A 13,450-nucleotide genomic window follows, 5' to 3' on the forward strand; every position below is an offset into this window, starting at 1 on the left:
AGCTGAAAGCAGATGACATCAGTTAGTTTTTCCTTTAGCATGCTCATTGAGTCAAATGTTTTGTTTTCTCATACTTTCAGCCTTTTATTTAGCTTTATTTAGCAAATTTTAACACGCTCACACACAAAATCAACATCTTAAATGTTGTTTATGCAATTAAAAACAAATAAGCTCGTGTCAGGCACCACTTACAAAGTCATTCATGCTGTTTAAGTAGTTATACCTGAAACAACCTCAGCTGCAAATCAGCTACCAGCTTATAAATAGCATTGAAAGAATTATGTTCACATCTTGTCTCGACTCAGCATTCAAATTAAAGACTCGGACACGGCCTGTGTGACTTCAGGCTTGACTTTAGATCGACTTTGGGAACACCATATGTGTTCCCAAAGTATGTGTCCATATTCCTGTGTGTGTGACTTTTTCATGAATATTTGATCAGTCCATCCACAAAAGATACTTTTCTGTCATGTTATATTGTGAAAACCTGTCTGTGTGTGTGTGTTTAGGTGTGCAAAAGTGAGTTTTATATAAACTGCAGGTGTTCAGGTTTTCCCCTCCTACTCAGCACTAACTAAATCTACATCAGGGATTATTATGTTGTGTCCTGTCTGCCCTACTGTGTTTGCTTCACTGTGTTTAGCCTCATGTACCTGACACTCACCCCTGTGAGTACATTCAACCTTGATGAAGTGAAAGGACGAGTTGTGAACGAACAGATGGCATCACTATCAGTGCTATTGTGTAACAGAATTTGGGTTCCCACATCCGTATCGATGGATTCGGGCGCACTTCAAACAATCTGCCTCAGTGTTTCAGAGGATGTTACAGCCAACAGCAACAACAGAGCTGCCATCCGCCTTCCTTTCTTCTGCCTCTATCAATCAGAAGTCTATAAACTCAAGCCAAAACGGATGATGGCTGCTCTTTTGTTGTCCACTTGTGCATTCTTTATAACCAACTAACACCACTGAGAGTGCACACTAAAAAAAAACCTTGGACTTGGAAATATCTTTTTAGTTTATTCCCTTGTCTGGTGTATGTGGCTTCATGAACGCAGCCTCAATTTCAACTCATTTATCTAATGTTCAATTTTTGAGTCACCAACAGTACAAGTTAGTATATTAATGCGATTACATTAGAGTTGCTAAGTGGGAAAAGATGCTGGGTCCCTGCTATGAAATCTTCCTATTGTTTCCTCTTATGATATTGTCAGTGTCTGTCAGCTTGAAAACAAGAGGGTGTCCTCGGAGAAAACATAACTGCCAGTTTTGTGCAAGTTGAAATCACAGGATCAGGGTAAACAATGTAGCCCAGGCAGAGAAGAGGCACAAACTTTGACTTGACAGTGAGCCTGCATAAGCTGGTTGTCATACCAAACAAAGGAAGACTTAAGCAGCAAAACATCTGAGTGCATTAAACGGAGCGGGGGTCTGTTTTCTTTCATGCGCCTTTAACTTTTCATTTGCTTTTTTAAAAAATCTCTTTCATGGTTTCACAATCTCAGTTTTAAAGATTTAACAGGTTTATGTGGTGCAATTTGTTAATCGCCCCTAAAAGGTTGCCTCTTTCTGCACCTTCTGTCTGGGTCTCATTTTGGGGATGGGGCTGCAAGGATTTAAATCAAGCGAGCATAGTAGTGAGGATAGGTAGTGTAAGGAACATTATGGGCACATGCAAGTGGTCAGAATGAGACCTCCACAGAGTGATTTAAGTAAAGACGCAGCATTTGAGGCAGCCAAGAGGTACACAAGTAGACCGCCTTGAAAGAGGGAGCAGTCAAATTTAAGTCAGGTGAGATTTTTGCTTTATTTAGAGCATTTTCTGTCAGTTTGGCATTGCAAAAGGCACTAAATGCCAAAATGCTATGACATCTGTGAGCCTCGGTACTAGCAGCAGTAGCTGTGGCACTGAAGAAATTTGCAGTAAATTTGGAGGAAACACAGCAATACAGTTTCTACATTTATCTAAAAGCCACTGATTGCAGCTGTTGAGTGTTGGATCCAGTTTCTTCTGAACACAATAGTAAAAACTTGTTGTTATTGCTGCAAAAACCTGAATTGTAAGCTTCTAAGTGATTGGATATTTCTCACCAAACTGATTGGGGATTGAAGTTAGGTTTTGAGGACATCCCACTTTGCAACTCTTTACTTATGTAAAATACTCACACATTGATTTACAGCAGCAGAGTTTAATGCATGCTGGCCCCCTCACAAACACTCCTTCTGCTCTGCTTCTCTTTTCTCTCTCCTTTTGTATTATAATCGTTTACTCTCATCCCTCCTCGTGTCTCCTTTCTTGTTCCGTTCCTCAAACTTTCTCTCGCTGCCACTCTGTCGTTATATCTTTCTGTCTTATTCTCCTTTTTATCTCCTGCTCTGTTGTTAACATCCTCAGCTGTGCTCAGACCCCTGCATGAGGCTAACGCTCATAGCGGATTGGCTGTAGCTGCGTGCATGAGGAGCACTGGGGCCCCAATCAAACGCAGGCAGGAACAGGAAATGGAACGGGAGACAGGAAGCGCCCGCCCACAGGGCCCACGCAGGTACCACCACTGTCAACCCTTATGTGTCCACAGCGGTGCCTGTCTCGAAATCACCTCAAAACCCCTCACTTCCCTCCCCTTCCTCCCTCACTTCGTGTTTGTCCAAGCTCAAGCTGTCCTCAAACCCACCTCAGGACTCCTCTGTGTGTCCCCTCTGGGTGCTGGCTGTCTAAAAACGCCTCAACACCCTCATGTGTGTGTCTTCAGCTCTGGCTGGATAAAATCCCAGAAAGCTTGATTTTGTAACCCACCCCCCCAGCACTGCACTCTCACATCCAGCTCTGTGTGTATGTGTGTGTCTGAATGTGTACGTTTTCTCAAACACACACCCTTGACTATATACAGCAACTTATTATCCGCTTTGTGTTTGTGTGTTTGTTGCAATGCAGTAAAAAGCTGCTTTGCTGTTCTCTGTGTTGCCATCAAGAAGAAAAAGAGAGAGAGGGAGAGAGAGTTTCTCTCTGCTTTTCTGTGCTTCACCGCTTCCCTTCATTGTTGTTGTGCTGCTCTTTGTAGCTTTGCGCTGCCAAGGCTTCCCTCTGCTCTTTGTGTGCTGCTGATCTGTCCTTCTGTGCACTGCAAAGCTGCAGTCCATCACTGTGTTTCTGTCCTGTGTGCTACCGTGCGATTGCAGTCACAGATCCTGTGCCGCGCTTTGTTTTCGTGCTCTCTGCTTCTGTGTTTGTCTGTTACAGAAAGTCAGTCCGTTTTCCTACTGATGTGTTAGTTTTGTTGCGTAAGGAGGGGAAAGTGAGTTTTAACATCAGTTTCATCAGATTTAATATTCAGAAAGATCAAAGTATTAAGAATCTGAGATGCACTGATGACTTGATATCCAAACACACATAGTTTTAAAAATTCCCAATTGGATGCAACACATGCAATTAGAGACACGAGGCTTAATGATGAAAACATTACAAAAAATAGAGCTGAAAGTTAGTTGAAAAGGTCAGTTTAGTTATTGACCTGCAGATTTTTTGCCAATTAATGATCCCAACTGTTTCCCAAGGAAAACTCACTGCATTTGTTTGTCAATTTTTTGATAGCCTCCTGAATGTCTTTAGATTTTAAACATATGCAAGAGCAAAAAATGTACAAAAAGTCCTAGAATTAAAAAAAAAAGATGAATTTAGTGGGCTTTATTGTGAAGTTCTGATCTTTTCTCACGATCTTAGATTCTTACTGAGTCAGCAAATTAGATGTATAATCGAGAACTAATCTCAAAGGTGCCTTAAAGGGCGGTCATTAAACTCCTAAAACCTCAAATATTCTTTTGTTAGATCTTGTAATTAGTTTTGCCGCTCCACTCTGAAGAACCAGCAGAGACCAGAGACTGATTGAATGTGCAAACTAAGCCATGTTAATATTGATTTTAGTCTGTGTTTCATTAAAACTCAGCTTAAACTGGAGTAAAACTTTTTTTTCTAAAATAATAAATTGTAAATCCAAACTGTTAACAGCGAGACTGAAGGGAAAGAGGAGGTGGAGGCAAAGCTCTCAGCGTTCTGCCTCTTTTATTACCTTCCTCCTCTCCTCTATTGATCAACATAAGCCTCTGATTTATAGCTCGGTGCTGCAAAGCCTGCTGGGTAATTACTAACGCTGAAAAGAGACAGGAAAGTTAAAGTGGGGGATGGGGGTGGGTGCTCACGTAGACACACGTGTGTCTGTGCACACTACACAGACATAGATGTGCAAATTTACAGACTTTCTATTCACACATACAAGCGCACACACACACACACACAAACATTAATAGTGTCTCATGTCTCTGAGAGAATCCACTAATGTTCAACATATATCATATATCTCATTTATCAATGTATGCAAATCAATAAAAGGATATGAGACTGAATTAGTCTATATCATAGATTGTTTTCAGTGCTGATATACTGCACCAGTGCAGAGTAGTGGAAATCTGATTACATTCTGTGCAAGATGGAAATGCTCAAATCAGACCCTTAAGTTTGTCATCAGTCAGTCAGTGCAGCTGAGCTTGTGCCTGATTCATAAACAGCATGGCTGTGAAATCTCATACACGAAGCGATGCTTGCACAAGGCTGTTTGTTCGGTATGTAAGTGAGCTTGTGTGTGTGTGTGTGTTTGTTTACCTGATGTGCTGTCGTGACCTTCCCTCTATGCAGTAACTCACCTGACGTCAGAGCAGCTTTGTTTTTTCTGTCCTGCTGCTGGCTGACTGACGCGCTCCCTCTTTTGTGTCCTCCAGTGAACAGCCTGGCCCGGTCCAAGTACTGCTGACGCCCAGTCAGGAGGAGGAAGAGGACCAGGCAACGCCCAACAGGGATGCTGCTCTGGGCCAAGGCCAGAACCCGCCCCTCCACCCTATCGCCCCCCTCCCCTCGACCCCGCTCACCCTCAGCATCGCTCACCCTTGCGCACCTTCCAGCCAAGGGGAGGAGGAGGATGGATGCGCGGGCAGGAGAGGGGAGGAGGGGGAGGATGGGAGGGAGGGACAGGGGTGAGGCTGTGTGAGTTGCTGCAGGCAGGGGGGGTGAGTGTCAGACCACTGGGGAAGCACTTAGCCATCTCTCTGCCCTCGCTTCCTCTGCGTCTCTGGGATACACAAGTCACACACACCTCACACTCCGCACACCTTGAACCCACTCACACACAGCCTCCCCCACCTCCTCCCCCTCCGACCTCTAATCCACCCCTGTCTTCCCCTCTGGAAGCCTCCGGGCAAAGGAAACCTCTCACGCCGCTCTGGCAACCACCGCGGCCCCATTCCCCCGCGGGCGCTGCTCAGCATTGGCCGAGGGAAGAAGCCGCCTCAGAGACACGTCATTGGTCCTCCTGGAGTTTGGACCGCCCCGACGCAGTGGTGACGCCGTATGAGACGCCTCCAGACCGCTGCATTCCCATCAGGCCGCAGGCATCCAGTCAAAACTACAGCTACAGTTGCCAGTCCTCTCCAGGTCACTACAGCTCCCAGCATGCCCCAGGGCGACACAGTAATCCCTGCTGTGACCGAGAAGAGGCTGAGCTTTCTGAGCTTGATTCCCTTTACCAGGCCAGTTTGCTGGCTGGAAAGACAGGTACACACACACACAGACACACTCACATAAATCCTGAGCTACCATAACACAATCTGTAACTACTGGAACATTTAAACCATTCAGTGAAATTAATCGTGATGACAAATAGGGACAGCTCAGAATATGACATGCCGTTGTGGCGTAATGACTAAATTATTAATTTTCACTATCAACTTAAATTATATTCACGATGCAAATCTCCTGTTCCACCACATCCCAAAGGCCTCTATTGGATTGAGATCTGGTGACTGTGGAGGCCATTTGAGTGCAGTGGACTCATTCTCATGTTTAATAAACCAGTTCGAGATGATCTGAGCTCTGTGCCATGGTGCACTATCCTGCTGGAAGTAGTCATCAGAAGATGGTTGTGTGGGAAAAATCCCAGTAGATCAGCAGTTTCTGAAATACTCAGACCAGACCTTTATTTTTTTTTTTTTTACAGTGATTTAAACATGGGAACAATTTAACAATTATTATATTTTATTATATTTTATTTTTATTATATTTTTTGGTCCATTTACTGTAATTAGCAGTGGTAGCTGTTAATTTCCAACATGCACAACAGTACACTGTTGAGATTGCCTCATGTTATATACTGTGCATATCAGTATGTAGTATAGAACTGAGACACAGTAAAGAGTACTGCAGTAAACAGGCTACTGCAGCAGATGTTACTGCTTTCCACTTTTTATATTGACTTTTCTATAGGGTCGCCTCTCTCTGCGTTAAATGTACAATTTTAGAGACAAAAAAAGCCCAACAAACGGATTTTTTTTTTGACAAATTCTGAAAATAAAGAATGCTTTAAAACAACTTTGGAGTTTCAGTGAAGGCCTCAGTCTCGGTCTGTTTACTGCTTCACAGGTAAACACCGCGGTGGCTCATTATATATACCAAGGATGTGAAACTTATTTTACATTGTGGGCACCATACTGTATCTCCCACTTTGATCCTACATAGGGCAAACCAGTGAAACTCCCCTTTTGGCCAGTGTAAAAAGTTTAATTACACATTTAATCTCTTAAATATCTCAATTAAAAAAAAGATGTGCAATTTCAACAGTCTCAGTTTTCTACATGATAAAAAAATGCTGCTGTAGCAAATGAAAGAAATCTGTCTGCATAACTTTTTTTGGCATAAATTGTAAGAAATAAATGTTTAAAATGAATAAAATGTTCTGGTAGCTCATTGCCCAGACTGTGCTGTAATTATAAGGCGGAAAGTTTTTGTTAATTCACAGAACATTTCTTTTTATTCGTTTTTATCGTGGATCCATTAAAAAACAGAAATTTCTGTGATTGTGAAAAACCATCTGTAATCCTTTAATTGATTATCTATTACATTATTTACATTGGTGTAGTATAAATGGCCATGTGGGAGGTCTTCTTTAGTGGGAAAAGTTGCAAAACTTCTGAAAATATAGTCCAAAATGTATTACCCCCTTCTCAAAGCCATCCACTGGGTCGGATTTGAGTCTTTTCCGGAATGATTCTGGCCCTCGTGGCCTTCTGTTTGACACCCCTGATATATGCTGTATGTAAACCTTTGTCAAATCATGAGCAAAGTTTGTTTAAGTTACTTATTATTGAATTCATGAACGACACAGGAAATGTAAGCTGTCAGTCTGACATAATTTGCAGACCACGCTCTGTTCATATTTTTACCATCTGTGTGTTCCCAGGCTGCAGCCCATCGGAGAGGCTCATATCCAGGGTGGGAGGGCAGGCTCGCTCCAAGACCCCCAACGCAGACATGGAGAGGAGTGTGTACGGGGCGGACTGCACCAGCACCCCCACCTACCTCAACAAGGCAACACCTTCATAGTCCTTTGCAGAAACTGTTCATGGGTCATCAGTTGGATCCATTTTCCAGCGTCTGACAGACATTTTCTCCCTCTGCAGCCAATGATGTTGCGGGATTTTGGGGTGGAGCCTGATGATGGGGAAAACCTGAGGAGAATTGGACGCAGCCTGAGCGGCACAGTAGTGACCTCGCGCCGCAGCCGCCTGACTGCAACCCGCAGCTTTGTGAGTGTGACTCCTGGGGCTCTGCTGCCTCCTTGCGGCTATGCTGTTAAACTGCACCTGCCTGATGTCTTGCGGTCACATTGCTTTTCCCTGTGCTCTTCTCCCCCCCCTCCCTCACCCCCGCTGTTTGTCTTGTTTCTTCCTTTTGTCCTGCTATTCTACTTGCAATCTGTCCTCCCGCTCTCTTCTTCTCTTCCTCTTCTGTCCTCTGTCTCTCTCAAAGGTGAAGCAGGCTGATGTCAGTGCCTCTCCTTGCTTACTTCCTCTCTTCTGAGTCCCTGTTGCTATTCCACCACTATCATCTCCTTCATCCTCCTCATCACCAACACCTTCTCATCACCACCTCCCTCCACTGCTTCACAGGTAAACACCGCGCTGGCTCATATGATGTTGCACTGTGTGTTTCGCCTGCATCAAGAGTGGATTTTTGGCTGGGCTACTTTATGTGCCAGATAAGTCTGTTTTAGAGCAAAGTCAAAATCTTCTCCTCATTTTTTATTAATTTTCTCGTGAATATTCGCCTCCTGGCAAACCGGGCTCATCTGGCACAAAAGTAGGCTGCATATCCACATATCTAAAGCCAGGGAATGCTCACTGATTTATAAAAAATGTGAAGACCAAAAATTGGCCTTCAAATCTGTCATGTGTCCAGTTCATCTAAAATTTACAGAAGGAAATTTGAAATTCTGAAACGTAAAAATTGATACCTTGATTTAGATGTTAAAAGACACCTTCCCACTCTCTATAGGGAAAAAAGCTAAAAACAAGAGGGATGTCTTAAACAGGCCCCCGAAGCAAAAACATTTCAGCCTGTTAGGTTTTCTGTTATGTCAGTATTACACACGACATATCTGCAGATGTGTCAGCTCTGTTTGCATCATATTAGGTCTTTCTTTTTAAACTCATATTGTGGCGAATAGTTTGACAGGCAGAAGTGTCGTTTCAGGTTTTTACACTTCAGCTTCACAGTGCAAAAATAACACCTCGCTGTGGGAGCTGAAGCTAATGCACATCGATCCAAAGTATTTTTACAAGCTGCTGTACATGTCGCACACCAATGGTCTCTCTTAGCAGAGAAAAACATAAGAACAAATGATCATTTCTAGTAATAATTGAGCAGTGCATTCAAAATTCTCACAATCATGGCTTAAAACAATTGGTTTAAAAGTCAGCAATTGAGTAATCAGGTTTTCTTCAACTTCCTAATCTAAAAATATACATGCATTAAATACTGGAATATATATGTAGTTTTTAACATACAATTTCTTTGTGTCTTATTGTTGTATGTTATAGGAAAAGTTATGCATCTAAGCTGTTATCAGCTTATAATAAGCAAGCAAGGAAAAAAAAAGAATCAACAAGCATGCACGTTTGATCTTTTCTGTTTTAAATGCGAGGTGAAATTATGCATAACCTGCCTCCCGGCACTATGCTTTTACTTGCCAAATGCTCTTGGCTGTCTTGCATTGCGCTTCATTCACATGTGCACGTCTTTAGAGTGCTTGGTTTTATGCATTAACAGCGCTTTATGCTGTTTTCAGAAACCAGGATATGCTAGATACAAAAGATACTAAATAAACCGTGCACTGTTTAGAATATGCATGTATACACAGTGAAGAATGACCAGTTTTTAAATGTTCCATATAAAAAGGATCAAATGTGGGATTTAACAGATTTAACCAATTAGATTATATGAAGCTGAGGGTGGTGCACTGATTGGGAAATTCTCCATCCATACTCATGTTTAACATAACAATTTATAATTTAATCTTCCCATTTGGGCCAAAGAAACAAATAAATGCTGATTATAAAGAAGTAGCATGGCTGTTCTGAAATTTTAGCATCTATCACCACTGTTTTTGTTTTATTTTTATTTATCAACAGCCAAATATCTGTTAATGACATCTTAAAAAGAAGTCTAGATGTCACTACATCCAACATTGTTTGATATGGATGTTCAGCTTTTGTATCAATGTATTACTTAATTATTTATTTGGCCTGTTTTCTTATAAAAGAATCTTCTCTTTCAGTGCAGTAGTTGGAACATTTGTTCAAGTGAATAAACGGTAGACCTCTTAATGCATTGAAATATATATCTATATATATGTGTGTAATCTTAAACAACATACTGATTATCTAGAAAAAATACAGTTTGTTTTTTTGACCATTAAAATTGGAAAAGATAGCGTAGTATTTTTAAGGTGTCCCACAGGGATTTCCCCTGGGATGCCGTACAGCTATAGTTTATCAGACTGTATGGGACAAATTTAAGTAGAGCTTGGGGAAATAATTCTTGAGGTCTTTGAAAACTGTGTTTAAAGCATCAGTGTGTGACATTTTGTGTCTTTTACACTCTGTAAATCCCATGATTGAAGATACATGTGTAAAATCTAAACGTGTATGCATATTCCTGTGAATGACTACATCTGTCGTGTTTGACATGCACCTTCTTACTAATCTGACCTTTTATCTTCATGTCCAGGAGCTGTCGGGCAGTTCAGGGAGTTTCTGGCTGTGTCTGACGGGGGTCAAGCTGTCCTCAGACCAGGGTCCTTCAGTGCTTCACTAATATCTTACCGCAACCCATCCACGTGGGGCACAAGTGCCGGGGTCCACAACAGCTTCACTTTGACGGACCTGGAATCGGCTCAGGAGGATCGACTTAGCTCCTATCCTGTTCCTCCTCCTCCTCCTTCAAACGACATGCACACGCAAACACATGCACGCACACATGCACATCTGCACTGACGTAGAGCCTCCCTCAGCGCCTGCAGCACCCTGCTTTAGCCCCTTCTTGCCTTCCTCCCTTCCTCCTCCCCCTACTATTCTGTCTATGCAGTCACTCTGACCCCCAACTACAACCTCAACCTTTCCCCCTACTTTCCGGGACTGTTTCTCGTCTCCCCCTGGGGTTTTCAGAGGGTTTCCAGGTGAGCTTGCTGCTTTTAGCAGTCGCTCACCAACCGCATCCAACTGGGACTAGAGCTCTCAGTAGACTCGCCCTCCAACCCACAGGACCTTTAGCTCAGGGGGGGGACTCTAACCAAGTAGCCACGCCTCTTCCTCTCTCTTCACGGGCATTTCTTGTTGGACGCACACGTAGCTGAACTAGGTCTGTTTCAGATGGACAGCCATATTTTTTTCTCTTTTTGTTTTCGGGTTTGTTTTTCTTCCTGTGTGTGCGCACAGTTAATCTGCCGAGACTGAACTCTCTATTAACTAAGTCGTGTACAGAAAACTCACATATGAAACCTGTATGTTAATTAATAAGACCTTATGGAATGTTGATAATGATAATTAACAAATATTGATAAACTTAAAGTGATACTTCCTCATGTCTGCATTTCAAATAGGAGTGGAGTGCACTTCACAAGTGTCTAGCTGGAGTTTCTGCCCCCAAACCGCTCGCCGACCTAATGACAGCTCTCCCGTTTCTACCGGGAGCTTGAACAAGAAAAGCGCTTCCTTTTTTCTCTGCTTCTTTCCCTCTTCTTTTCTTTCTGCTCTTCTTTTCTTGCTCTCTTATATTCTCGCTTGCTTTCTTTGTTCCAAACAGGAAACAGTAGCACCAGAAATAGGCCAGCAGCGGAGGAAAGTCTAGAAGGAATGAGAGAATGTAGGTTAGGAAACCCTTCTCTTAGGCTTTTAACAATGAAAACAGATGACTCAAGTGCACTTTGCAAGGTGACTCGGCAGAAGTGCACTTTCTGAAGGCTATTTGAACGTGGAGCAGCTGGAGAGAAGTCGATGCCGTTTGTTTTCACTCCAAGGCCTCAGGTGAACTTCAGTGACACTTATGAATTCACACTTTATTATTCCCCTCCCTCCTCCCACTGAAACTGGTTTTGAGACCTCAGATGTGTTCAGAAAAATGCTCATCTTCAACCTGAGACAGTGACATGTCTAATACGAACATGCTTTATACGATAGATATGTATTAGAGGTATATTTTCAGCCAGTGAGCTATCAGAGATGTCAACCATTCCTCAGTTGTATGAACAGTTATTACAACTTAATTCACTCTTCCCTTTATTGGGTAGCATTCTGATGTGTGTAGAGTACTTTTATTATATGCTTTATTCTGTTAAATATCATATAAATTAACAAAGTCCTTATTAAACAAAAGGCCAATGTAATGTTCTTTAAGATTTCACTGATGTTGATTGAACGTTGTAACTAAACCAAAGGATGGCACCTAACTCAGAGAGTGTAAGTAAGAATTTATTTTTCCATTTAGGTTCAGATTTTGTGGTTGTATTTTAGTTTTTTTCTTCGTTTTTTGTTTTTGGATTTTTTTGTTGTTTTTTTTGGATGTGGGAGAATGTAGCCAATTGTAGCGCATGAGTCCGCTATGCAAATCAACCTTCCCTCACAGTCCTTTACTGGAGACAGTCAGGAGGCAGACACGCCCACCCCTCACGGGTGCTCTCATGGACTCTGGCAGAGACACGGAGAGGAGGAAGAGATGATCTCATGTTTATTGCTGCTGGTGAACTTTGTTGTTCTGCATCTACTGCTATGTTTCAACCAATGGAATGCAAAAAGAGAGCAACGAGGACGCAGAGAGCAAGAGGGAGAAAGAGAGCGAATGAATGTAAACTAAAGGATGAAAGTGTGTGTTTGCGTTAGAGGAGGGTGGGAAGCTAACTGACAAAGATGGTTATTTGTGGGTGTGTGTAGACTTTATGTGTCAGTTCTGGGGTGGTGTTGCTCGGGGAAAGAGGGAACCTGTATTTTTGCAATAAAGTTATTAACAATGCACTCCCAAAGGGGGGCGTAACCACCGTAACGTGTGTTTCATTATTCGTTTGTGGGGGAGGAGAGCGAAAAGAACTTAACTTTCAAGAAAAAATAAACCAACACCAGTCTGGTCCTAATAGCGGGAAAACTAAATATGCTCTTAAGCAGTGTTTTTCATATATTTATATATAATATACTAATCTACAGCTAAAATATTCCTCAAATATAGAAAATTTAAGAATTTTTGGTCAGTGAAACTAATAATAATGCTTAAAATTGGTGTTTCTGCCCTTCAAAAAACTTTAAATATTACACAAAGATATTTGTGTGAACACAAAATGCAGTTTCTAATGAAGATGTTTATTATTAAGGGGGGAAAAAAATCCAAATCTACATGACCCTGTGTGAAAAACTGACTGCCCCCTCAAACCTCAAATGAAGTTGGTTAGGATGTTCAGGAACAGCCCAGCAACCGCCAAGGCTCAAGTCTGCCATGAACTGGCAACTGTGCGAAAACCAGTGTCACTGTCCACAGTGAAGCAAGTTTTACTGTACATCACCATGGACCGAGAGCATGCCAACCAAGAAAGAAGCCCCAGTTACAAATTCTACACCTTCAAGCTTGATTTCCAGCTGCACACATGGACAAACCAAATGCCTTCTGGAGAAAACAAAACATATGCATATGTATGGATCATTAAAGGTTAGACTTTAGACACTGTATAGACTGTCAAGCGTGGTGGTGGTGGTAGCGTGCTGTGGTACTTTTTTTTGCTATCAGTAATCTTGATACATTCCACAAAGTGGATGGAATAATGAAGAAGGAGGACGATCTCCAAATTCTTCAACTTCCCCACAATTTAACAGCTAGATGCTTAAAACTTAGGCATAATTAGTTGTTCTAATAGGACAGTGGTCTAAAACCCGTTTTGGAATCCATCAAGCAGGATGACATTACACTTCTGGAATGGCCTTACCATAGTGGTGATTCTCAGCCCTACTTAAAATTTATGGGCTATGCTTAAAAGCGGGGTCTTTGCCAAGAAACCAACCAGTTTGAATGAACTCTACCAGTTCTACCA

At 42.2% G+C, this 13,450-nt stretch overlaps 1 protein-coding gene across 5 annotated transcripts in view; it reads left to right on the forward strand.

Moving 5' to 3' along the window:
• usp54b (ubiquitin specific peptidase 54b) overlaps positions 1–5,168 on the forward strand; it is a 51,166-nt gene extending 45,998 nt beyond the window's left edge. For 4 of the 5 annotated variants that reach the window (XM_019362470.2, XM_019362467.2, XM_019362469.2 and 1 more), the window contains 2 exons: positions 2,398–2,545; positions 4,773–5,168. In XM_019362470.2, coding sequence (XP_019218015.1) covers positions 2,398–2,545; positions 4,773–5,028 — 404 coding nt within the window. In that variant the 3' untranslated portion in view covers positions 5,029–5,168. The remainder of the gene's footprint in view (positions 1–2,397; positions 2,546–4,772) is intronic. The other variant, XM_019362472.2, reaches the window with a different exon arrangement.
• Positions 5,169–13,450: the final 8,282 nt, after the last annotated feature.

Source organism: Oreochromis niloticus, linkage group LG8, assembly GCF_001858045.2.
Source record: "Oreochromis niloticus isolate F11D_XX linkage group LG8, O_niloticus_UMD_NMBU, whole genome shotgun sequence".
In the NCBI taxonomy this organism is placed as follows: domain Eukaryota; kingdom Metazoa; phylum Chordata; class Actinopteri; order Cichliformes; family Cichlidae; genus Oreochromis; species Oreochromis niloticus.